The sequence below is a fragment of the Strigops habroptila genome, chromosome 9, assembly GCF_004027225.2.
Source record: "Strigops habroptila isolate Jane chromosome 9, bStrHab1.2.pri, whole genome shotgun sequence".
Taxonomy (NCBI): Eukaryota; Metazoa; Chordata; class Aves; order Psittaciformes; family Psittacidae; genus Strigops; species Strigops habroptila.
Genome location: NC_044285.2, coordinates 28869745 through 28895176, shown reverse-complemented (window position 1 = coordinate 28895176; position 25432 = coordinate 28869745). Strand labels below are relative to the sequence as shown.

At 47.6% G+C, this 25432-nt stretch overlaps 1 protein-coding gene across 1 annotated transcript in view; it reads left to right on the top strand.

Moving 5' to 3' along the window:
- The window catches only part of AR (androgen receptor), a 56291-nt gene that overhangs the window by 16052 nt on the left and 14807 nt on the right, over positions 1–25432 (top strand). Inside the window, exons 2-4 of the mRNA XM_030498206.1 lie at positions 7790–7941; positions 18123–18239; positions 24664–24951. Coding sequence (XP_030354066.1) covers positions 7790–7941; positions 18123–18239; positions 24664–24951 — 557 coding nt within the window. The remainder of the gene's footprint in view (positions 1–7789; positions 7942–18122; positions 18240–24663; positions 24952–25432) is intronic.

Genomic DNA, 25432 nt, shown 5'->3' with positions numbered 1-25432 from the left:
TCCCGTTGGCAGTACCCTTCCTGCTCAGGGAGTGCTGCATGGGTGCCATCTGAGGCATGAAGAGCTGTGCTGCTGCCATGGCCAGCCATGGGGCTGGCAGCATCCGGTGCCCCTTCCTAGCCCCAGCACTCAGGGGGTGCTGAGGGTGGCTCTGGCTGAGGGGATCAAGCTAGCTTGGACAGGGAGACATTGTGTTGCCTCTGGAGATCTGCACCTCAGACTGAGTGTTGTGAGGAGCCACCAAGGAACTCACATCATCTTTTCCTGAGTGTTTAATAAATATCACTGTGCTTAGTTTTCCAGAGGGAAAGATAAATGTCTTCTAGAAAAACAGACTGTTGTTAGTCCATTGTACTACAAGCCTGCAATACCCTGCCAAGTACAGCCACAGCCAGGATGCTTCCTGAGGGACTTTACGCCAGCACTCCCTGCCTGGCACGATGGCAGTGTCTCTTGGAGCATGGAATTTATGGATCAAGAGTAACTCATTATTTATGATTTTCTTTATAGGCATGTTTTCTTTTTGCCAGCAGACGAGATGGATTTGAGAATGGAAGATTATGGTGTGGGTTAAACTAACTAAAAAATATTAGCCGGGACAGGCTATTTCCTTAGGAAATGAGTCAGGATCTCTGTGCACTGAGGACACCAAGGTCTTGTCCTTGGAGACTCCTGGTGTCTCTGCAGTCGCCAGGACAATCTGGCGTACAGCGATGACCTCGGGTTGCTCGTCAGGGCTGAAGCCTGCTTGCATTACTCCTGTTTTGCTTCTTGTCCCCTTTATGCTTCATAATTAGGTGAGTTCCCATCTTAAGTAACCTTGCATTATGGTTATGCCATCTCTTTGTAGATACCTCCTCTGTCTGAGGAAATCAAGTGCTTCATCTTCCCTAAGCTGATTCGTTTAAGCTGCTCCCTGAGCTCACTGGCTGGAGATTGGGTTTTGAGACAGAAGTTTTGGTCTTGGTTCTGTATCCAAAATGCAGGCAGCAGCCTACCACAGAGGCTGCCAATGTGATGCAGAGGCTTCAGAGTGGCTTTGCATTTGCGTACCTGCCTCCTTTCACCTTTTTAGCCTCATTTTCTGCTTCTTGGGGATGACTGGAAGTGGTGAGTCAGTGATGGTCATTAAAACTGGGAGACTCCACTGTGGTTTGGGTTGTGTCACAGTTTCTGCCATTCATCCTGTTAATAGGTGTGCGGTGGCTTGGCTGGTTGGGTGGCAGTTTGGGATGATCCCCCTTTTGCTGGAGCAAAAGCTGCTCCATGGGCCAAGGGCAGCTGGTTTCCGTGCAGCTCCAGGCTGGAGCCACCTTCTTGTGTGGCAGAGGAAAGCAAAAGGAGAAAGGGAGGTGGGGCTTCAGATGTGCCTGAGACCCAAAAATAAACTGTCAGAAAGAGCAAATAGAGCATTTGAAAAGAAGAAAAAAAAAAAAAAAAAAAAATTTAATTTGGGAGATTTGAGAATGGATGTGAGCAGCTGTGCTTGTTGAAGTTATTTGTGCCCCCTGGGTTGGGAAGCAGCCTTTGAGCTGCTGCCTGCTGCTGCTTTCCCTGCTACCTGCTGATGCCTTACCTGCTGCCTTCTCAGCTGGAGAGCTGTTGTTGGGAGGACCTTCTTCTGAGGGCATGCTAGTTCTGCCTGCGCTCACTGCCTGGGATGTTTCGAAAACCCACTGTCATCTGCTAGTGTTTATTTAAATCTGATGAAGATCAAGTTCCCATGTGTGTTTACCACAGACATGTCCCTGTTGTTCACACTGTGCACTGTGCTCTCCTCTCTCAGAGATGCTATCTTGCCTTTGCCTCTGGCAGTTATACATGAAAACAAGGCATGGCCAGTTTAGAAACATATTCAAGGCTATTTAGAAAAGGGAAATAAATTCAGTGTACAAGGCTGCATGTTTATAGATTAAACTGCTCAAAGCATTTGAACAGATGGGACGCTTTAAAATTTCCTTGCAGGCCTTATTATCTGAATCAGTGTGGCTTAGTGACTGTGGGTTGAAGGTTCAGTTCAGCTCTGGCTGAAGCTAGTGGCAGTGAAACAGGACTGTGCGAGATGAGAGGAGATCCTTGCCTGAAGCAAACAGGTGAGCTCTTAGCTAAAGGTGGGTCTTGCGCCTCGCTGTGGTTCATAGACCCTTGTCTAGGCATGAGCCACGCAACATCACTGATGGAAAGCCGCTTATTTTTAATACTTTGTTTGAAAATGTCGTGCACAGACAGTGCCATTTTAAAGGCAACATTTACAACTGATAACATCACAGTGTCTCAGAAGCGGCAGTTCTGAAATGACTGTGCAGGATTCTGTATTAGCCAGGTTTGTGTGCAAGTGCCTGTTCAGTTCATGGCTCAGGATCTTCTTGAGCATTATGGCCAGCCACATTTTTAGATGCAGTGTTTTGAAGGTGCAAACGCTTTTCCCCAAAAGGCAAAGTGTGTGACCAACAGGCCTCTGCCCTAGGGATTCTCAGCTGATGGCCGGTTGGGCTGGGATGAGCTGGGGTGTGTGGCAGCTGCCATAGGCGGGGAGGCAAATCCCGATTAGGGATGCTCCAGAGGCCAGTCCAGCTGAGTCCCTGTGTTTGCAAACCAGCACACTGTGCTTTAGCTCCATTCTTGGATACAGAACCAAGACCATTGTGTTTCTGGACAAGGCAGCTGAACCATGGAGCAGGTTTCGAACCTGCTGGTGCAAACACTGGCTCTGAGCAGGTCAGGAAGTGAGCTGGTGCCATGAGGAGGTTGTGCCAGCTGTCAGGGCACAGCCCTGTTGAGAACAGTGCTGCAGCATTTCAGTTCAGTCTGGTGCAACTGTTAGTGTAATTTTAACATGAAAAACGTAGTCAAATTGAAGAGTGAAGAAGGTGGTAATTGTGTTTGTTCAGGTATGCCAGACTGATGAGAAAGCAGTATAAGGAATATGCATCCTATTATATTAACATGGTGAATTGATTAACAAGTTAATCTTATTCAGTCAGGTATGCGTGGACTGCAGAAACTATGCAGATAAAGCTGCACACCTGCTTTTTCATAGTCTCTTACGAGTTGGAAGTTGTCAGGGGAGGGCAGTTGTGCCTTGGCTCCTCTTGGGTAGCGTGCGCTCTCTGTTGCCAAGATGGAAACTTTCTTTGTGGGTTATGAAAAGTGATTGGCTTCTCTTTTGTCCGTGATCACCCTTCTTTTTCTGGGTGTGTTGTGAAATCGGGACTGTATAGTGGAATTAATTATTGACAAAAAACCTGCGGAATCATAGTTCCTACTCTTATAGAAATATTTGCATGTGGCAGGAGCTCTGTAGACTCTCCGTTTCCTCAGAGACCCCTTCTGAAAGGATAATAAAATTCTTCCTGTAGCCAGGAGAGAGATACCGAGGTTGTTTTTTCTCTCCCCTGAAAACCATGATGCTCCACTGTGAGCAGAACTGACCTTGGCCTTCAAGCTGCACGCCTGGGCTGGAATCTCTGCCCGACGTCACCACTGCAGCAGTTGTGTCTGCCCGCGCCACACTATCTCTTTGCTTTGGGTTTCTGAGGCACTGTGACACTTGCCATACAGTGTGCAAACTACGTTCATGTATTCTGGAACATTCCGCGACGTGCTCAAGGCTTCGTTTCGGGGGATCTCAGTGTTCCTGGTGGCTTTGTGGGGTGGGTGCAATCAGCAGGTACTGATAGAATGAAAAATTCCACTGGGAGGAAGGCTTTTGAGCAGCCCATTGTGTGCCTGGTGCTGAGCCACCACCACTCCTGACCTTTGCATGGGGCACAGGAGCTGCAAACGCTGCTGGTCTCTGGGACCCTCATGCAGGTGAGTGTCTGGACTCTGCCCTGAAAGCAGCCAGTCCACATGCCCTTGAGACGCCTGTAAGCCATCTTTTTGCCTTACTGCAGTGTTATTACCTGTGTATTTTAAGAACACCCTTAAAAGGTCTCCTAGAAACTGGAAAATAGATCATTAAAGGGTACCATTATCACAGCTCACTCTGAGTTGCTCGCATTTTATGGTTTTTTCTTACAATTTTCCCTCTAAAAATAAAAAAGAAAAGGTTAATTGGCAACTTCTTAAAATCAAGGACATCCCTGGGCAAATCCTTCCACTATCTGGACAGCAGCTGCTGGTAGTAAAGGTGCTGGAGTGAGTTGGAAGTGGTGAGGATGCTGCACGGCTCAGCCTGCAGCTGAGCCGCTCCCTGGCTGCTGAAGCACCAGTCTCCCAACGTGATGGGATGCTGGGGCTGCCTGGTGCCAAGCCCGATGGTGGGAGTGTTATACCTGGAGGAGGCTGTCTCCCAGCCAGGATTTACCTCTGGAGTCACCAGCTCCCTCTGGTTTCCACATGTAAATGGGCAGCTGGGGCAAGTGTGGCCAAGGACGTGGGGTTTGTGGAAGAGCCTGAGCACCTCTGGGATGCTCAGCCCAGCACCCGCTGTAGGCAGAGGCTTATAGGTACACTAGACACACATGAGCATGAAGGTATATTTGTACTTGCATAGCTCATCTCATGCAGAAACAGCTATTTAAAAAGCTGTTTAAAAAGCCACTCAAGCCTTAATGGCTAACCTACTTTGCCACTTTAAATAATTAAGCCTCAAAAATACACCAAGGTCTTCTAGGGGTCCTGCTTCTGTCATCACAACAGCTACTCCTGTGAGAGTCAGTTTTTGTCATTTCCTATCTGAAATACATAGTGCAAAGAATATAGGGAAAGCACAGCATGGAAAGCCTATGGAAAAAGATAGCCTTTCTCAGATTTCTGATTGCATAGAGAGGAGAAAAATGGTAACGGGTCATTAGAGAAAAGATCTGGTTCTGCTGCGATCTAAAAGATTGCTGGAGAAATACCTAAAGGGCTGGGTAAGTACCTAAGGGGGCAAAGAAGAAATCTAGAGAGGGACTTTTTACAAGGGTGTGTAGGGATAGGACAAGGGGGAATGTCTTGAAACTGACAGAGGGGAAATTTAGGGTTGCGTATTAGGAAGTTCTTCAGTATGAGGGTGCTGAGGTGCTGGCACAGGGTGCCCAGAGAAGCTGTGGCTGCCCCATCCCTGGCAGTGTTCAAAGCCAGGTTGGACGGGGCTTGGAGCAACCTTGTCTAATGGAAGGTATCCCTGCCCATGGCAAGGGGTTAGAAGTAGATGATCTTTAAGATCCCTTCCAACCCAAGCCATTCTATGATTCAAAGCTTTTATATCTGCTGCTGGTTATTTCATAGTAGCGTCTGCTCTATGGTAGCACCTTGAGCTGAGTACTAAGGCTGTGCTGCACTGGGTGCTTGTGCAGCCGTGGTGCAGGGGGAAGCAGGGTGCCCTGGACACTGCTGGGGACAGGGCAGTGGGATTGCGCCAGGAGGAAATGGAGGGTGAGACATGGAGATGTTTGTTGCATCAGGACTTAACTATGGTGGGCATGCTGCAGCCAACTGTATCTCCTCCATTTAATCAGTAATTCAAGAGAAGATTTGGAAAATTGAGATTTGTCAAGGGAGGATAGTTGAGAAGTATCTACAGATGAGTCACTGATTCTGATTGATACTGCTAAAAAGATGAGAAATCACCCAAAATGTTTCTTGCCTTAAGAACAGAGGATAAAATTTCTGTTCCAGTTATTAACCTACAATTTAGATAGGTAGGTAGGTAGGATCTACATAGCTCTCTTGTGAAGAACAGGAGATAGCAGCATTCCTGAAGGACACAATTAACAGCAAGATCAGAGGAGAGTGGTGAGCCTCGGTCTTGATCTCACCAATAATTGTCCCATTTTGCACTTTACTCTCATGGTGTGAGGGGCTTAGAAATACTTCAGCAAAGAGCTCTGACCTGCATGAGGGGCATACTGCACCAATACTCTGGTAACAGCACTGGTCTTTGGTTGAGATTAAGCATCCCAGCTAGTTGTTTATGTAACAACATCAGCAGTCCCTTAAGTCTTGTCTGCACTGTGGAAAGTATTTTTCAGCCTGTGGTATGATTTAAACCAGTTGAATAGTGGTTCCTCATCTGTTCTTGAGGAAACATGTTTTCTCATTTAAATCCTCTCTCTCCTCAGTTAAGTTTATGTCTCTTGGGAAGCAGAAGAAAAGGGTATGGATAGTCTGGGCTAAAGAAGCTACTCTTTATTACCATAACTAATATATCTGAGCAAAAGATGATAACGAGGCAGCTGCCCTTACGCAGGTGTATCATTGTCCTTGCCACAGTTCTCCTTAAGAATGATTGTTCTTCAAGCTATTGCGCTACAAGTAGTTTTAACTCCTGATATCCTCAGGACCACTGCATGTGCAAGTGCACATTGTAGGATCTCCCTGTGGTTGGGTAGTAGTGAAATGAGATGGGGGAGAGGAGATGGAGAGGGAGGGGAGGGATAGGAGAGGTGGGGGACCAGTGCCTGCTGCAGCCTCAGCCTGGCAAGTGCGGGGCAGCGGTGCCATCCACTGTAACTCACTGCAGAGGTGGAAACACCGATAGAAAAGCTGGTGATTAGCACAGAGAAAACATCTCTTTCCGTAACTAAACCTCAACCCTGCCACTGCTCTTTTGGTGTGTGAGATCTCCCCTTGCTTGTGTTGTTCCCGGATGGACAGAGCTGCCTGCAGGATGCAGAGAGGCGCTGGCCATGGGCAGAGAGGCTGCGCATCAGGACAGTGTTCCGTAGCCCTGGGGTCTGTGGTGGTGCTTGACCCCTTGCAAGACTTCACGGTGTGGGCTCTGGCTGCCATCTCTGCTAGGGCTGTTTTCTGTTTGAGTGGATTTTGGGTTTATTCATACTGTTGGCCCAAATGGGGCTTTTCTGAGTATAAAGATTTTTTCTAAGAAGTCCCGGCATTGTGGCATTCACTCTTAATTTGATTACTAAGAGCTCACCTGCAAGCATTCAAACAATACCAGAAACAAAAAGCAGGTCTAATTTTGACCAGAAAGTTGCGGTGACCTACTGACTGTTAGAAGCTAATTGCCTCATCTGTGTTTTGAGACAAAGGGAGTTTTAGCAAATAACTTAAAATGCTGTTGCTCCCCAAACTGCCTGGGTGTGCATTGACTTGTGATTCTTAGCACCTCTCCTGCTGCCATGCTTTCCAAAAAAGCAGCTTCTCCATAGATCTGATCAAACAAGTGGGTGGCAGTGCGCATCAGGAGGGAGGCGGTGGGACGGGTACCATCCAAGAGGGAAGGGTTTGGGTATGTGGATGGAGGGAAGCTTGAGGAATACATGGTTGGAGAGGGGGCTGGCAACGGGTAGACCTGAAAGAGGGAATAGGTAGAAAAGAAGCAAGACAAATAAGAAAGAAGAAAAGAATAGCTTAAGGGGGTTTGACAGCTTGGGAAAATTTGTTTAAAATAGGAGTCAAACGGATAATTAATCTCTAGTGGATTGGTAACATTGACCTTAATGGAATGGGTTCATGTAGCTTAATGAGCATGGAGAATCCTTTTTTGATGTACAAGCATCACTGCTGAAGCCAAAATTACATGAACACTGCAACAGCCAGTCCCAGTTGTCTTCTCTTTCTGGGCTGTGCTGTCACCATGCCTGTGCTTTGTCACATACTGTAGCTAGGAGCAATGTCAGGAGGAGCACCCCAGCATGGTCTTCTGCATGGTCAAAGTGAGGTTAGGCTTAGTTGTTGATTGCCTCCTTTCTGATTGGTGCTTGGCTTGTCCCATCACCGAAATACTGGGTTTTGCCATGAATGTTCTCCCACGCGCCATCTGCTGTGCTCACCGGCGTCTTGTTCTGACCCCATTTGCTGACCCTTTCCTTTGTTCTCTTTCTGTTCTATGCCGCAGGTTGGAGGCTGGCCGTGAACATGTCTTGCCCATTGACTATTACTTTCCACCTCAAAAGACTTGCCTGATCTGTGGAGATGAAGCATCTGGGTGCCATTATGGAGCCCTCACTTGTGGTAGCTGCAAAGTCTTCTTCAAACGGGCGGCTGAAGGTAATGCATGCAGAGGGAGGAGGGAAAATCACTTCCACCTCCAAGTGTTGTCTTTCTCTACCACAGTAGCCTGAGAGTCAAACGCTGCTAATACGAGGTCTTGTTCTCAGCAGCCAAGTTATTAACATCTAGATGCTGGAGGCATTTACAGCATCACGGTATGTTCTCCTCCGGTTGAAAGAAGTTCAGCAGCCTTGCCTTGGAGAGCCTGCCAAGTCAAAGGGACTGAGGCAAGAGTGGTGGAGACAAAGTGCAGAGGCTTTCTAAGGTCTCTTAAACTAGTAAAGGAGAAAATTCAAGGATAAATTTCTTCGTCCTATGTTTGTCATTCCCATTACAGGCTGCCTTCAAAAAGTATGCAAACCAGTTTGCCAAAACACAGTCCTTTTCAATGCCTGGTTATCTTAGTGACCCAGTGAGATGCCGGAGCTGTCAGTTCCTGCTTCTCCTCTTGACTTTCAAGGGTGCCCTAAGTTCCCATCAGCCCTCCTGCGATCTCAGACCCACAATTCCAAATTTAGGGGATGCTTTTTCTCTCTTGTATCCCTTTCAGAGGGTAAATTCTCTTGATACCTGCAAAATGGCAGAACCATCTGTCCATCAAGAGCAGTGCTTTGTCCTTGGTGTCCATGGTCTTTCTCCCTAACCCTTAAGAAAACAACTTTTCCATGTCCAGCTCTGTAGTGCCAGGCTCTCCAGGGAGATGTGTGAACCCATGTTCCCTCTCAACAGCAAGATCTTTGTGCCATCTTTCCTTGGTAATTAGCATGTAGAAGGACCTAGCCCAGCTGTTTCCTTGGGCTGTGAGTCAGCAGTGCCTCTTTTCTAACTGCAGTTAAGAGTTGTGATTCCCTGGCAGTCTAGAGAGAGTCTCTGTTGTGAGAGCCTAACTGTCCAGTAATGTAAGGTGCCTGTAAATCACACATCTGGCTTGTTTCCTGATGAACCAATACAAATCATCATTCTTCCTTGGTGCTAACATAAATTGTTCAGTGCACCACATGCACACCCCATTGGCAGTCGATGTTAGAAGTGGTGGCATCCCTGGGAGAAGAGGCACCACAGATCCTGGCTGGTGGCCAGCGATGGGGTTGGAGGCTTCTGTCTCTGGTTCGTCTCACCATGATATTCCCCTCCTGTGCTTAACGTCACCCCTGTGTCAAGTGGAGGTCCCACACTGATGGGTGCTCACCGGGTGTTGTCGGAGCACTGCTTCTCGATTAATTCTAGCATTATCCTGTGTGTTCTCAGAGTCGCCTTTTCCCTCCTTCATCATGCATGCCAGAAGTGAACTTGTCAGCACTGGTTCAGGGAAGAATCAGGGCTATGCCATAGAGTACAACAGCATCCTGTTACCATAATAGGACTGTCAAATAATAGATAATAAGTTTGGCATGGTTTTTCCCAAGTAAATCATTTACAGATATGTCTCTTTGCTATACACCAATTCTGTGTAAGGCCAAATGGATTGGCTTGCGCAGCCAGAGTAAATAACAGATGCTTGTTTAAGTCAGCCAGTTATTGTTGATTTATAGTAAGTGGAATCTTGGCTTTCCATCAGAAAAACTGGTGATGAAACACCCCGTGTCAGCTGGCGAGTCCCAGCGTGCTGCTCTTCCTCCTCCTGCCCCGGGGTAGGCTCTGGCTGGTATGGGGTGCGGGCTGATATTTTATAGAATCATAAAATGGTTTGGGTTGGAAAGGACCTTAAGATCATCCGGTTCCAACCCCCTGCCATGGGCAGGGATGCCTCACACTAGACCATGTTGCTCAAGGCTCTGTCCAACGTAGCCTTGAACACTGCCAGGGATGGGGCATTTACCACTTCTCTGGGTAACCTGTTCCAGCGCCTCACCACCCTCGCAGTAAAGACGTTCTTCCTTTTATCTAACCTGAACTTCTCCTGTTTAAGTTTAAGCCTATTGCCCCTTGTCCTATCACTACAGTCCCTGATGAAGAGTCCCTTTCCGGCATCCTTGTAGGCCCCCTTCAGACACTGGAATGCTCCTCTGAGGTCTCCACACAGCTTCTCTTCTCCAGGCTGAACAGCTCCAGCTTTCTCAGCCTGTCTTCATACGGGAGGTGCTCCAGCCCCCTGATCATCCTTATAATCCTCTTCTGGACATGCTCCAACAGCTCCGTGTCCTCCTTATTTTGAGAACACCAGAACTGCACACAGTGCTCCAAATGGGGTCTCACGAGAGCAGAGGAGCAGGATCACTTCTTTCGACCTTCTGTTTACACTCCTTTTGATGCAGCCCAGGATACGGTTGGTTTCTGGTCTGCAAGTGCACACTGAAGCCAGCTCATGTTCAGTTTCTCATCAACCAACACCCCCAAATCCTTCCCCATAGGGCTGCTCTGAATGACTTCTCTGCCCAGCCTGTAGCTGTGCCTGGGGTTGCCCCAACCCAGGTGTAGGACCTTGCACTTCGCATTGTTGAACATCATGAGGTTGGCATTGGCTCATCTCTCAAGTGTGTCAAGGTCCCTCTGGATGGCATCCCTTCCCTCCAGCGTATCAACTGTACCACATTTCAATGTGTTCTCATGTTTTAAAGTCCATAAAGTGCATCTCTGAAGCCCTCATAGGTTGCCTTTGGAGACTTCTTAAAACAGTAAATCAGAAAGCTTCTCCAGTGAGAAAAGAAACCTTTTCTCCTGCCTCTATTACCTTCCTGTTACTAGTGTAAGACAGCAGCCTCTGATGGGTAGAAGCAATGGAGTGGGAATGAAAGAGCAGCACAAACAGATCACCTTGAGGGGAATGAAGAATAGCTAAACACGTAGCTTTTCTTTTATCATATTCCTCACCTAATATAATATTGAATTTATGTGGCAGTAATTCAGGGATATTTAAGAAGGTTTTATAGACATATGCTGCTTTCTAAGGGATTAGAAAGGGAAAAGATTAAAAAAAAAATAAAAGTTATGTCATTGATTCCTCTTCCTTTTTGAAACACGCTGAGGGATTTGTATGGTTTCCAGTAGAGCAGATCACTCCTGCTTTGATAAAATGTTTGACAGATTTGAGGATTTTTGCAAGTTCAGATCCAACCAATTCTTCCAGAAAGATGTTGGAAGAGTTAACAGAAAAGACATGAGCATTTTCCTGATCTCTTTCTGTCAGCTCACTTGACTTCTCTCAAGATGTCCAGGTTATGTGTAGGGCAGTTCTAAAATGCACCCTGCAGATTCTTCAGCTTTGGTGTGAACTTCCTTCCTCGTGAGATGGCCAGCCTCAGTTTTGTGCTCAAACCTGGTGTTTGCCTCTCCCTTTCTGCTCTGGTATCCAAGTGCTGAGGGATCCAGAGGGTTGGGGCGGCTGCAAGGGAGGATGACTCCTACTGCTAATTCCTCTTTCTCTTACAAACGTTTGGTAAAAAAAAGCGCATCCACCTCAGCACAGACTTTGTTTTTTCTTGACTCAAGTACGCAGGGCATCACTTCACATGGTTAGGATGGCTCAGATGAGTTACAGACATTAGAGTTTGGTCCTCGTGATACCACACTTGTCCCTGAAACTAGATAGTGCTTCAAGAACAACATACTTCCAAATTAATTGTCAGTCCAGGTGTTGCTGTTGTCCCATCCCATGCAGGAAGGGAGTAATTTCTGAGTCCCCTGTATCCATTCCTCAAAAATCATAGACCTTCCTCATCCCTCCAGGGTTGCATGAGGTCTGTTGGCCACCTTGGCCAATTGAGAGCTGCCTCTACTTAGTGTTCTTGGCAGTGCAGGGCTGGGATGCCTCAGGCTGTATTCCTGATGGGATTGACTTTATATAGCAGAAAACTAAATGAAAAAAAAAAACCAACCAAACTAAACCAACACAGGATTTGGCAAATTTCCTAGAGGGCTAACAGCCAGACTGCTGTGCAGTCTGTTCTGATTCCCTTTCAGTCACTCTCCATATGGATTATTGTTCTACACCCTGACCTGCTGAAGATTAGCCTTGCACCAGGGAAATGTCTCTGGGCTAACTCAAGTTTCTTGTCAATTTTCAAGATGACAAGTTAAAGGGAACCGTTTTCAAAGACCATCATCATGTTTTGAATTGCTTTTTCTCTTTCTGGTGGCAGATCTGACAGCATGCAGGAGCGTCAGATCTGCAAAAGACTTGGTGGTGCTGTGGCACTGTGATGCTCCTGCTTCAGTGGCAGACTTCTCACTACCCTGTGGGTATTACTGGCCTTAAAAATCGGTGGGAAGAGCAGAAGGTGGAATAAGCAGACCCCTGACAACTCAGGCCCTCCTGGCACAGTCTGCTGCCTGTCTGCAGGAGCTGGTGCTGAAGCCTGTGCTGTGTCTGGGGCTGGATGCTTTCCTTTTGCTTTCTTTAGACTTCTGGTAAATGCAGGTGACTATTAGGAAAACAACTTTGCGAAGATAGTTTGTTAATAACAGCTTAATGTTGGTTCCTGAGAGCTTCATAGGTGTGCCCTCTATGATTATTTCTAATGGTTGCATTAAAAAGAAACTCCAGAGCGGTCCCTGCCCTAAACCCACAGGCTCAGCTCTGGCCACAGCCCACCTGGTGACAGTGATGGGGACCAGAGTTTTTGCAGAAGAGCATTAGGGATCCCATGGTTACCTGAGACCTTGGGGGATTCGTTTTCTCAGAAAGCTTGGCCTTATCCTTCAACTGTTAGATCTGATTTATGACCTGAAATATGAGGGTATATGTCTCTTCCAAAAGGCATTTAGTGGATTTTCACATTTGCAATCTTAAATCTTACACCCAGACGTTTGCATAGATTACTTTGCTTTCTCGAAGAGAAAGCTACTCGAGGCACAACTCCTCATGTGGCAATAGGCTTTTAGTTAAGTAACTTCTGGGCTGAGTCACTGATCTTTCCTCATAAATCTCTATTCTTAGTTGAGACTGGAGAACTGCTCTTCCCCTCTGCTCCCGACATTCATTGCAGCTGCAGTGGGTGAGCAGGAGGACTTGGTGATGGCAGAAGCATCCCCCTGCCTAGGGCAGCCCAAGCTGGCAAGGTTGTCGCAGTGAGGAGGCACTGGTACACCGGTGTACCTGTGGTGTGCAGTGGAAGGGAGACTGCAGCAGCCTGCAAGATCCACTGTTGCGCAGACTGATCTCCTAGGGTTCTGTGCTGGTCTGGCATAGGAGAGGGGTGCTGAGTACCTTTGTAACTGCACTTCTCACCCACATACATGTCAAACAGCATCTGGATCGGCAGGGAAGGAGAGAGGTCTTCTCTGAGCACACATCTGCAGTGTCATCAACTGGGTAGTTATATTGAGGTTGACACCTTGCCAGCGCCCCCATTGTAGATACAGTCTGAGTGACTGGCTTTGCCAAGAGCAGGACTGCTGGGTGAAATAGGAGAGTATGTTTGAGGTTTAGACCTGTACTACAGGTTTGCAAAGCAAGAGCCTCTGCTTTGGAGTGCTATGAGAAAGTGTCTCTGTTGTTTGCAGGAAAGAAAAGGAGGAAAAAAAAAATCATTCCAGTGTTAATGAAAGAAAAACCAGTGCATTTATCTTTAAGTGCAGAATGGCTAATTGCAAATGTCTCAGCTTGTTCTTAAATGAAAAGAGTAAATTATCCTGAAATTAAAACCAAGTCTCTGTATATAAGAAGTTACTTAAGACAGATGGAACCTCTGTGTGCCCCAGCAACCCTTCCTTGTTCTCTGGGCTGTTGCAGCCAATGGCATTGTCTCCTCCACTTGCTCCTGCTGTGCTCGAGTTGACAGGGATGTGCATGGCTGTGCAAGTGGTGCATGCTCCCAGCCTGGAGAGAAGCGACAGTGTACGCTGGTATGGATGGAGCAGAGGGGCTGCTCTTGCTGGTGTAGCTACCAGAGGTGCTGTCAGTCTGTGTCTGTGATGACTGATGTCAGCCTGTGCCGGGGGTGGTGAGTGGCTCTCGTGGCTCCCCGTGGTCGATGGGATGAGCACAGGCAGTTCAGGATTGGTTGGCTTTGCTGCAGCAGTGACGTGGTGTGGTCCATCTCCCAGGTCATGGGTTTGTTTCACAAGCCATATCCACAGCTGGGGATAGCAGTGATGAGGGGCCAGGTTTCACTACATCCCTAGGAATTAGGACAAGATGAGCAAGCAGCTTATTCTCCTGCTGGGCAGAAGCATATTCATGAATAAGCCACTGCATGACCATTTCCCTTTTTCTTAATGGCTAACAGCTTAAAATAAACTGTGCTAGACTCTGCATATACAGTTAACAGAAAATCGGTTCCTGCCCTGAAGAGTTTATTTTGTGAACCAGGAAGCAGGCCTTTGTTGTTTCAGCAAAATCATTGTGCTATGACTGCGGGGTGAGTTGTTGACTGTGACTTAAAAGCTTGCACTCATCTGAGCCTAGTGGCAGGGACGTAAAGTTGTCATAGACACTCTTCTAATGTGCTTGTTTCGTGCACAGTGATCCAGGAGGGCCGCAGGCACTGGGCACCCTGCCTGGTCTTATGGGTGGGGGATCATTCACTCTCGTGTCCCTTCCCGGCGGTGCCAGAGGTGGCAGGTGCTGCTGAAGAGCTGAAGGGGAACGGCATGACTGCCTCATTGAGCAAGGCTGGAACCTGGTTCCCAAATCTGCTGTCCCTCTGCTCCCCTCGCATGGGTACCCATGGGTGCCTGGGGAGGACAAAGCGGGGTGGGGGACAAGCTCACATATCAGTAGGCTGCCCAGAGCTTGGGGGAGAGAAGGGGATGGGGCTGGTGGATGTTCCTTCTCTTGGCAGGGGAATTCAGATAGAGCTCTGCATGACCCTGGAGCGTCCTTGTGGGGCTCAGGCAGTGACTGTGCTGCCTTCCCTTACTAAAGCCATTCACAGGAGAGGCTTGACCTTTTAAAAGATTTTAAGCTATTATTGTTGCAAAAATGCTGTAGTTTAGACTAGGGAGGTGAGATAGGGAAGGAGCAGGAGCCGACCGGTGACAGTAGAGCAGGATGGTCATGCAGATGCTCCCCAGGCAGCACTGTTTGCAGCAGCCTGGTGGCCTTGGCTAGATACTGCATTGGTCCCGTGGGCTGAGCCTTGCTGGTACTTTCAACCCCAGCCCTTGTATACTCATGGTGGTATTGATAGGCTCCAGAGCATCTCAGTGTCAGAAGCTGTTCACAAGGCAGGAATCCGGCAATGCAGCTGGAGAGGAAGGAGAGCAAAATCACCTTACAGCTCCCCATGCCTGTGAAAGTAGGACGTCCATTCTTGTTTGATAAACGTACATAAAGAGGTTGAGTGGAGAGAGTATGGCCTCAGCACTCGTTTCCTGCAGCATAAAAATAACTCCAAGTAACCCAGTTTCAGCTGAAGTTGTTTATTACTCATCCTCCTCAATGGACTGTTGAAAGGAAGAATGGTGCTTGTGTTCTCTGGGGTTCGGTGTCATCACTGCTTCTGAGGCTTCTCTAAGTGTCCTTAACACTGGTAATGAGCAAGGGGAGGGGGGTGAGAAGAGGTGCTGATGAGAATGGTGTTAAAAGGATTTAGCAAAGTATCACGTGCTGCAGGTAATGCACTTATGTCTGCAGTCTTAACAGCTAAGGCACTGGAGGTGGTGTAACGATCAGCTTTTAATGGGGGCAATTCTAAGAAGTTCAAACGTATGATATTTTTGAAGCCCTTTGGTGTAGCCCTGTGTGCAGATAGTGTGCGAAGGGCTTCATTACACACTGAGCTTCATAACGGCTTCCCTGCAACCCTGTGGTGAGAGGCTGCAGAAGGGGGTCTGGTGGTGCTGATGGAGGAGTGGTGGGACCTTCTCCGGGCTCCTTCTTCCCACCAGTGCAGGAAACCTCACTGCTCGGGAGGTCCATGGGGAAGCAACAGACAGGCTTCCCCATGAGGGGCCTGTGAGGCCTGTGGTGCTGGGTTGCTAAAAAATTGCCACTTTTTCAGATTCCAATATCTTCAGGAGGTGTGGAATTGTGTGTGGGAAGTGGGGAGTTGTTAAATCAGTGCACCAAAATAGGTGCATTTCTTGTCAAAACTGTCACATCAAGCGGTTAGATTCAACCTCGTCCTGTTAATTGATCTCTGATGACTCCAAAAAGTTACTCCTATGAGAATACGGAAAGCAAACTCCTGCAGGATGATGAATAAAGGTTAAGCTGGATATAGACTGATTTCCCATCACTTCCCAGGCGTCCGCAGAGTCTGTGGGTTGCACAACTCTGTTAATTACTGAGATTGGTTTAGTCTGGAACAGCATGAAGACCAAATCAAATATTGAACGAATCAAACGTCAAATAAATCCTGATCCAGTTTAGACTTGACAAGAAAACAAATAATCAATGAGTCAGGAAGGAAAAATCATTCTTGGCATATCTTGGGCCGATGCCAACCTTATGAAGTTCAATCAAGCCAAGTGCAAGGTCCTACACCTGGGCCGGGGCAACCCAGGCACAGCTACAGGTTGGGCGGAGAAGAGATTCAGAGCAGCCCTGCAGAGAAGGACTTGGGGGTGTTGGTTGACGAGAAGCTTAACATGAGCTGGCTTCAGTGTGCGCTTGCAGCCCAGAAAGCCAACCATATCCTGGGCTGCATCAAAAGAAGTGTGACCAGCAGGTCAAAGGAGGTGATCCTGCCCTCTACTCTGCTCTTGTGAGACCTGAGTTGGAGTATTGTATACAGTTCTGGTGTCCTCAACATAAAAAGGACATGGAGCTGGTGGAGCGAGTCCAGAGGAGGGCCACGAGGATGATAAGGGGGCTGGAGCACCTCCCGTATGAAGACAGGCTGAGAAAGTTGGGGCTGTTCAGCCTGGAGAAGAGAAGGCTGCGTGGAGACCTCATAGCAGCCTTCCAGTATCTGAACGGGGTCTGTAAGGATGCTGGGGAGGGACTCTTCCTTAGGGACTGTAGTGGTAGGACAAGGGGTAATGGGTTCAAACTTAAACAGGGGAAGTTTAGATTAGATATAAGGAAGAAGTTCTTTACAGTGAGGGTGGTGAAGCACTGGAATGGGTTGCCCAGGGAGGTTGTGGATGCTCCATGCCTGGCGGTGTTCAAGGCCAGGTTGGACAGAGCCTTGGACCACGTGGTTTAGGGCAAGGTGTCCCTGCCCATGGCAGGGGGGTTGGAGCTAGATGATCTTAAGGTCCTTTCCAACCCTTACTATTCTATGATTCTATATCTAGAAAATGAGGCAGCAAAAAAAAAAACCAAGCTGAAATACGGAACTCTAAGGGCCACTCTCTAAACAAGTGGAAAGGTGAGTCTGAGATACCAGTTAGTCTGACAATAGGTAACTTTTTCATTTTCTGCAAGCCCCTTCCACCTGCTGCAGTGCAAGGTCTCCCTTACAGGGAATGGCTGGTCCCAGTTTCCTCCTGGCCAGGGAACATGGTGACTGGTGCCAGCCTGGCATCAGACACACAGTGGCAGAGCCTGTGGAGCAGCAGCTCCCCATAAATCAGTTTCCCAACCCCACTGTCTGTAAACTTCAGACAGTAAACCTAATTAGCACTATTGGGTGGTACTACAAATAATTCAGCCCCCAAAAGAACAGTAGAGAGAGTCATGGTTGTAGAGGGAAGGCCACTGTCTGGGGACTGCATTCAGCAAACTGTAGGTAAGTGCCAGCTGGAGGGTTAGACTGTGTTTTGAAGATGTTCTAGGAGAAAAACAGATCTTCACAGCAAAAAGCCAAGCAATAGATTTATGGCATTTAACAAATGAGAACCAAACTTTCCATATTTCATTACTTTTTAATTGCTGCTTATTGACTACCTCTTCTGTGCTACACAGGACAGGGTGATATTCCTCCTTGGAGGTTGTGGTCTAGAAGCCTGTGAGGTGTGTGGGCAGAGGGGCCGTGCCCCTGGCAGCGGGAGGGCAGGCAGGGACGGGCGCTGAAGTGTGGTGGAACAGCAGTGACTGTATTTCGGGTAGCCAGCTCTCATGCAAAGCGTGTGTGTGGCCATGAACTGCTCCTGTAGCAGCAGCGGAAGAACTGTGCTGTGCTGTTTTCCCAAAAAGATGCCAACTTCTGACATAAATATGCTGCTGGGGAGTGGTAAACTGGGAAACCAGCACTGATAGGTTCTCCCCTTCCGTTTTCCCTTCTCTTTCCCCTTCCCCACTCTCCTCCAGTGATGCTGGTGATACTGAGAAAGCATGAGTTCATTTCTACCTATAAACTTGCTCTGATCGGTACCCACGACCCATCAGCTGTTTCCTCTGGTGTCTGTAGGTAAACAGAAATACCTCTGTGCCAGCCGGAACGACTGCACCATCGACAAGTTCAGGAGGAAAAACTGCCCGTCCTGCCGCCTGCGGAAGTGCTATGAAGCTGGGATGACTCTTGGAGGTAATGCCTGAATAATGTCCCCTGGGCCCTTGCGGTGGGAGATACCCTGCAGCTATCGAGTGTACTTGGCATATTAAATAGGCAGTAGATGGCTGAAAAGCTGAGGCTGGTGCAGTATGATGAGCTTCGGGAAACATTTGCAGGTTTCTAATACCAGAATGTGAGTTTCATTAAACATTTGTTTCAAGAAATACTCCTTTCCTTAATATGAAACCTTATTAATCTGAAAAAATGTAAACAGCTGGGTAAGCTGGATTCTCACTCACACCAAAGCCTCTTTGCACAGAGTGTTCCTAAGTTAAAATGATTTTTCCCAGGCAGAAAGGGGTATTTTTCTTCATAAAATTACGTCATAAAATTCTTTATAAAATTACTGCCCCGGTATTTGCTGAATAGAAGTTGCTTCTGTATCACTGGTAAAGATCCTCATTACAGTTTGTTCCAAAGCCGACAGCTCTACCAAAACCTGACAATGCCTGTATCCAAAATCTGAGTTTTCTGCTCAAAATCTAGAAGCTGCAATGTAGATCACTGGGTAGCTCATCTTTGAGTTCAGTTGATGTGAGAGTGAGGAAGAATATACCCTTAAAAATGGGGCTGATGAACCTGACCCACAATGGAGAGGCCCCTGGCAGTGAAGTGGAGGGGCAGTTGTGTGATGCAGAAAGGAAAGCTGCTGGCAGCATCAGGCGTGACGCAGAGTGAAGCGGGGGAGCTCTGGCTTGTCAGATGTGCCAAAGTTTTAGTTTAAATACTTCTACATTGCTGGGATGGGCAGTGCCTCCCGGAGCTGCTGGAATGTCTTGAAGAGCTTGCTACTGAAATGGCTCTGGTTTATTGCTCATTGAGTGGTTTTAATTTTATTTCTCCCTGAGCAGTTCTATAACTCAAGTACTAACAAACACATCCAGTTGGCAGGGCAGAAGCCAGCCTCTTCCTTCTGCTTTTGCAGCAGCGGGTAGTAAACCTGAGCAGTGGGTACACAGCTCCTGGGGAGCAATACAGTGACATCTGGCTCTTTTCCTCCTGGTAGCAAGCAGAAAAAACAAATGTTCCCAAAGGTAATGCAGTCCTAAAACCTCATGATGTCACCCCCGTGTGCTGGCTCTGACCGGTCTTTGCTTATGCTCCCTCTCTGTTGTGGGCAAGCCGTCGGCCGGACTGATGTGCACTGGCACATGCAGAGGCACACCAGGATTTCGGAGCATCAGGGAGGTGCCCAGTCGACCTGATGCGACCAGGCAGGCAGTTTGCTTGCTGAAGTTACCGGTTAGCTATCTCTGCCTCTGTTTCCCAGTTCTGCCCCAACCCTGGTCACCCATCCCAGATAGGAGGGAGTGAGGGCAGAGCACGTAGCTGTGCCTCTCTGCATGTCTGCTTGCAGGAGGTCCTGATGACAGTCATTTTCATGGCTGCTTGTGACCACTCATAGCCATGGCTTCCCAGGGAAGCAGGGAGGCTCCTGTGGAACCCTTCCCCTGTTGCCTGAGAGGGTTAGGACCAGGACACCAACAGCATTCTGCTGTGGGATTGCTGGGCTCCTGAGTGGCGGATGGGGATGAGGAGCCAAACCCAGCTCCCCAGTCCACAGCCCGCAGAAGGGCTTTATAATGCCATCCAAAACAAGCTCCTATTTTTATGTGCTTTATTCTCGTGAAGTTTCCTTAAGAGAAGACATACATCAGTGTAACCTCCTTCTGCAGGACACGCTGACAAAATTAATGCTAATACTGATAAACACCCCCACCCCCCTCCTTTTTTTTCTTAAGCTCTTTGGGTCACCCTGACCTGTTCTGCCTGGTCTGTTTTACATTTGTTTTGAATGTCGGTTTAAAGGCAGTTGTTAAAAACATGCACGCTATGAGTTTGTCCACGGTTATTTCTCCCACAGTAGAAGTGCAGAGCATTTGAAACCACTTCCAAGCTGTACGCAGTTGTTTTTAACTGCCTGCTAATTACCAGTCACTGGTAGGGTAGAACAGAACCCCTGTGACCAAGCAGACCTGCAGCTCTCAGTATGTTTAATGAGAGGAGAAAGTGACACGTTGAATACCTTATTTAGGACTGTCTGCTTTGGCACAGAATGGCAATATGTCGAAGCACTTCATTATTGAGATCACTCTGACCTGCAAACTGAAATCCATTAAACAGAATCTTCTCTCCCAATCTACACTGTAAAGCCCAAGAGGAGGAGAAGAAAAAAATAAGGAAGAGTGATAATGCAGGTTTCATGTGCAGCATTGAACATGGGTTCTGCTGATGCACCATCCTGCCTCTCTCACAGCACCAGCTCGTGCTGCGAGTGCAGGTGGCTGCACACATCCTGCCAGCCCCATGCACAGGTATCTGGACCCCTCTGTCCTGCTTCAGTGAGGGGTCCGCCAGCGCAGCTCCTGCTGAACTGCAGACCTCTGGATTTAAGGCACCTCGTCTTTGCTGCCAGTGCATTTTAGTCGTGGCATGTGAGGTCCCATGGGCCATTCCCACTGTGAGACCCCAGTACCTCTGCCCTCAGCTTAGCATCTGTGCTCCATGCAGGTCCTGTCTTGGGGCAAAACCTCCCAAACATGTAAAATTCAGTTTGTTTCATTGATGGTAGAGCCAGAAAACTACTGTAACTGCTGATACCTTGTAAAAACCTATGGCTTGAGATATACCTGTATTTAGTCCTAATTCGGGTCCAGTTGCTGTGGTTAAAATAGAGCTCATGTCTTATAAAAGCGTTTGATATTGATGTAAGCATCTCTAGCAGTGGAGAATCTAACACATTTTTTGCCATGTAGTTGCAGTAGTTCATTCCGTTCAGTGTTGCAATAGATGTACCTCATTTTTCATCTTGTCTGTTCTTGATTTCCAGCAACTGGATCTTTATTACAGCTTTGCTAGATCAAAAACATTCTTTTATTGAATTTCTGTCTCCGCAGTGGGTTTTGCTGGCTGTGACTTAATAACCCTTTAAGTCTTCTACATAGCCACCTGGGTGAAATTCTTTACTTCCTTGCTCTAGGGGGTGTTGTCTGCTCTTTACTATTCTTATGGCTTCTGCAGGTTGCCAACACCTCCCTTGTATGGTGAACATCTAATCACAGTTTCCTGATGGAGGCAGCATCGCTGCTTAAAGGCAGTGGTAGGGTGCTCTCCCGGCCACTGCTTCCCTCCTTCACATGGCTCGGAATCCTGCTAATCCTGTGCCCTCTGAACTGTCCTGCCAGCTCAGGCCTCTGAATTTGTCCATCAGCTTTTGGTGCGAGTTCAGGCTGCTGAGGATGGAGTTTGACATTCATCGAACATGGCTTGCTTTTTCGGTTGCTTGACGTATCTACTTACAGTGAAATGAACATTGCTTTGATAGCTTGAGCTTATCAGCAGACCTTGATCAATCTATTCAGTGATCAGTCCTTAATGTTCATTACTGTTTGCCCATCTATGCATTGTCACTTTTTTAGTAGAAATGGCTAGTTGTCTTTTTTGGAATGAAGGACATTCACTAGCAAAGGGCTGTGAGCAACCTTCTTAAGAAACAAACCTGTCCGATGTTGTTCCAGCATTTATCATTACTTTTTGAGATGTATCATCTGGGTGATTTGAAATCATTCAGCAGTACTGGCTGATTTTATATCATTCGAGTTTTTTTTTAAACTCATGTGGGCCAGACTGACTCAGCTCTCTTAAACATGTCTGCTGTGCCAGTACTATTATAATTATCAGCTAAAATTATCATGCTGGAAGAGATTGATAGCTTGACAGGATCTGTTTTTGGCAAGCCACATGTGGATGTTAAAAAATTGAAAGAACGGGATACAAGTCAAGTCTTGTTTCAGCTTCTCTGCCGAGAGTTTGTCGCCTGTGGTGCCTGGGGCTGGCAGGATTCCCTGTCGTTGCTAGTGCAGAAGCACTTTTCCTCCAGGTCCGTAGAACTTCCCCAAGTCCTGGCAGTCATGAAAAATCCATACTGGAGCCTAGCATGCTCCTTCACCAGGGCTTCAGAAACACCCAGCTGGAGGGCAGGCAGGCTTCAGTTGCTTAAAGCATGTGTCACTTCGATCATCGCTCTCTAGTGTGCTCCCTTGGGATTCTTGCACTGCTGAATATTTTATCATGATCCTCTATAATTATACATGTCCTTCCAAATTTTTTCGAAGTACATAGCATATTTTCTCAGCTAACCCCATGCCTTGCTGCAGGCATGACTCGGTGGTGCTGTGCCAGCAGCTGCATGTCAAGGCTTCCCTCTTACATGCTAACAGTTAAGAGGGACACTGCATGTTTGCTGTCACTTGTGCTTTGTCACCCCACCGTGCTTTGAGGAAGTACAATGTAGGCTTCTGCCTAGCTTAGCTCATCCCAGAATAAAAGTATAACAGATGTATTTAATTTCTTCATTCCTCTTTTTATTCCCAGTAGCTGCTGAGTAGGAGCTACTACCGATAAGGGTTTTTGCAGAGGTGACTGAGTATAAGCTACTCTTCACCTCTGAAGCTTTTCTCCATCTAGTAACACCAGTGTTTCACTGATCTATAGAACTACCGCTCCTGTTAAGCACAAACGTCAGGCTGCTCTGGTAAGAGCAGTTACCGCTGCTTTCCAACACGGAGGGGTTGGGTTTACGGCTGCAATCTCAGAGCCAGCACAGTTGGTTGCTTGCTCTCTTCTTACTTCACACGATATCTTTTAGGACTAGGTAATTCAATTTAAGGAAAAAAAAAATAATTAACATTTAAACCAAACCATGTGTGTGTTTATACAGTGTGGGTTTGGCTCCATTTACACACAGAAACTGATGAGTACTGCTTATTCATCTTTGGAAGATACCGTTTCTTCTTTTAAGCTGAGAGCTTTCCTTCCTAGCGACGCTCCTGTCACTAAAGGTCCAGTGCCAAGCACAACCATGAGACACGGTTTCTGTCTCAGGTGGAGTCAGCCCCGGTACCTCCTTCCCAAATTAACGTGTGGTTCTTTGGAAGTGAGGGGTCAGTGTTCTGTGCTCCCCTCCTCTGTGCTGCTTGTCAAAACCAAAACCCGAGCACAGCTCCCGGGGAAGCAGTGCCGGTACCTGTCCTGGGGATCAGCTCTCCGGGGCTCAGGGAGGGGAGTATCAGGGCTCTGCCTGATCCTGGTGCTGCCTGTGGCTTCTGGAGGGGTGGGATGGGAGGCTTGATGCTCTGGCTGGCCTAACAGCCAAGCAGAGCATGGCTGGAGGATGTCACGCTGCACTGCAGCCCTGCTTCTCCATTTCTCTCTTTTATTACTCTTTCCTACAGAGCAGCCTATCTTAATTGCTTGTATAGTAGATCATCCAAAGTACATTACTTAATGATCAGCTTTTGAATTGATTTACAAAGCTGCACTATAACTTGACATATTGATGTTTCGCTGTTTATTCTTCTAATTACAGCTGAAAGGAAATTTGAGATAAATTCTGCTTGAATTAAACAATTGGCTTTTTTTCTTTAATTGATTAGGGGGTTTGGTGTTAGTAAAGGGTGAGAGCAGTTCCTGTCTGCAGTAACCTGCCAGCCTGTGTTGTGCTGAGCACTGTCATGCAGATATCAAATTAGGTGAACACAGACTCTCAAGTCATGCATCTGAAGCTCCTTGTGTATCTTACTAGCAGATGAGCATCTGCAATTAAGAGCTGAGTGCACATGAGAGACACTTTGTCACAGTGACATGGGTACTGAAGGCTGGCTGCCTTCAGTTCCAACCCCACAAGCCTGCTCTGCTGATGTTGCTCTTGAAGCTGGCCAGCAGACCAAGGCCACCCCTGCTCGAGTCTCCTCCTTGCTGGAGGGGTATGGGGAGACTTCAGGGAAATAGCCATGGAGCTACCTGCTCCTTTTAAAATGTATTTTCCGTAATGTATTTGTAGAGTAGTGACCCAGCTGGGAGAGTGTGGTTATGAGGCAGCAGGCATTGCAGGAGCCTCAGGCAGGGAGAAGGGTTTTATCTGGGTTGCATTGCTTCCAATCTGACCTGGAGTGGAACAATCCCACTTGAGCATCTGAGCGCAATGGCTTTTTTCCCTGGAGTGTGACCATCTACTGAGTTTATTTGCTTGCATTGCTTCCCTTTTTAATTGCGCGTGAGTAGTTGTTTTAATTGAGTCACCTCTTCTCTCTTTTCCTTGGTTCTTTCTCTCCATTTCTAAGTGGGATTTAATGTGGTACTGGTCACGGCTGAGAATGTAAATGATGCTTGTTATTTTCCATGTTAGATTAATGAGTTTCCTTGCACAGTGTCCCTTTTGCCCTTACGTGAGGTGTGTGATGCTGGGGCACTCTTTGGGTGGCACACACTGAAGGAGAAGCTGCTGGTCGTCAGTTTTCCTTTCCTCATACATATAAGTGTTGGAGCTGGAGACCAAGAAACCTCAAGCTTCTTTTTTTAATTTTAAGCCTCACACTGAAATATGTCACTCCCACAGCCCGCAAGCTGAAGAAGCTGGGCAACCTGAAGACGCAAGATGAAGTGGAGGCAGCCAGCTCATCCAGCCCCACAGAGGAGCAAGCTCCCAAGATGGTGATGACGCGCATTGATGGGTATGAGTGCCAGCCCATCTTCCTCAACGTCCTGGAGGCCATTGAGCCTGGCGTGGTGTGTGCTGGCCATGACAACAGCCAGCCGGACTCCTTCTCCAACCTGCTGACCAGCCTGAATGAGCTCGGGGAGAGGCAGCTGATCTACGTGGTCAAATGGGCAAAGGCTTTGCCAGGTAAGGAAAAAAACTAAGAACTCCAGCCCCTTCCCTCGTACATTCCTAAACCCCCCTGCATGCGTCACTCGGTGGGTTCGAATGAAGTGGTCTGCAGCCCGCAATCCCCCCATCCCATCACACAGTTCCTTGGGGAGCATCTTCATGGGAAACGTGCCTGGGCAACATGCCCATGCAGCAGACTGCGGCAGCATCAGGTTTGTCTCCTTTGTTTGGCTGGTTGATGGGAGAGGTGACTAAGGGGTGACAAAGTATGTCAAAACTTATGCTTTGGTTCTGATAACCCCGGCACGCGGTACCATGTAGGCATGCGGCTCTTCCCCATGCTATTGCTGGTCAGGGGCTCAGGGTCTTGCTCTCTTCCCACACTCCCTGCAGGGGTTTTGCTCCACTTCCAGGGCTGTGTTCTCCAGACCTGCAGAAGTTTTCTCTAAGCCAGTCCCGTTACCCGCACGAAGTGGTGAAAAGGGTAAATTCTGCA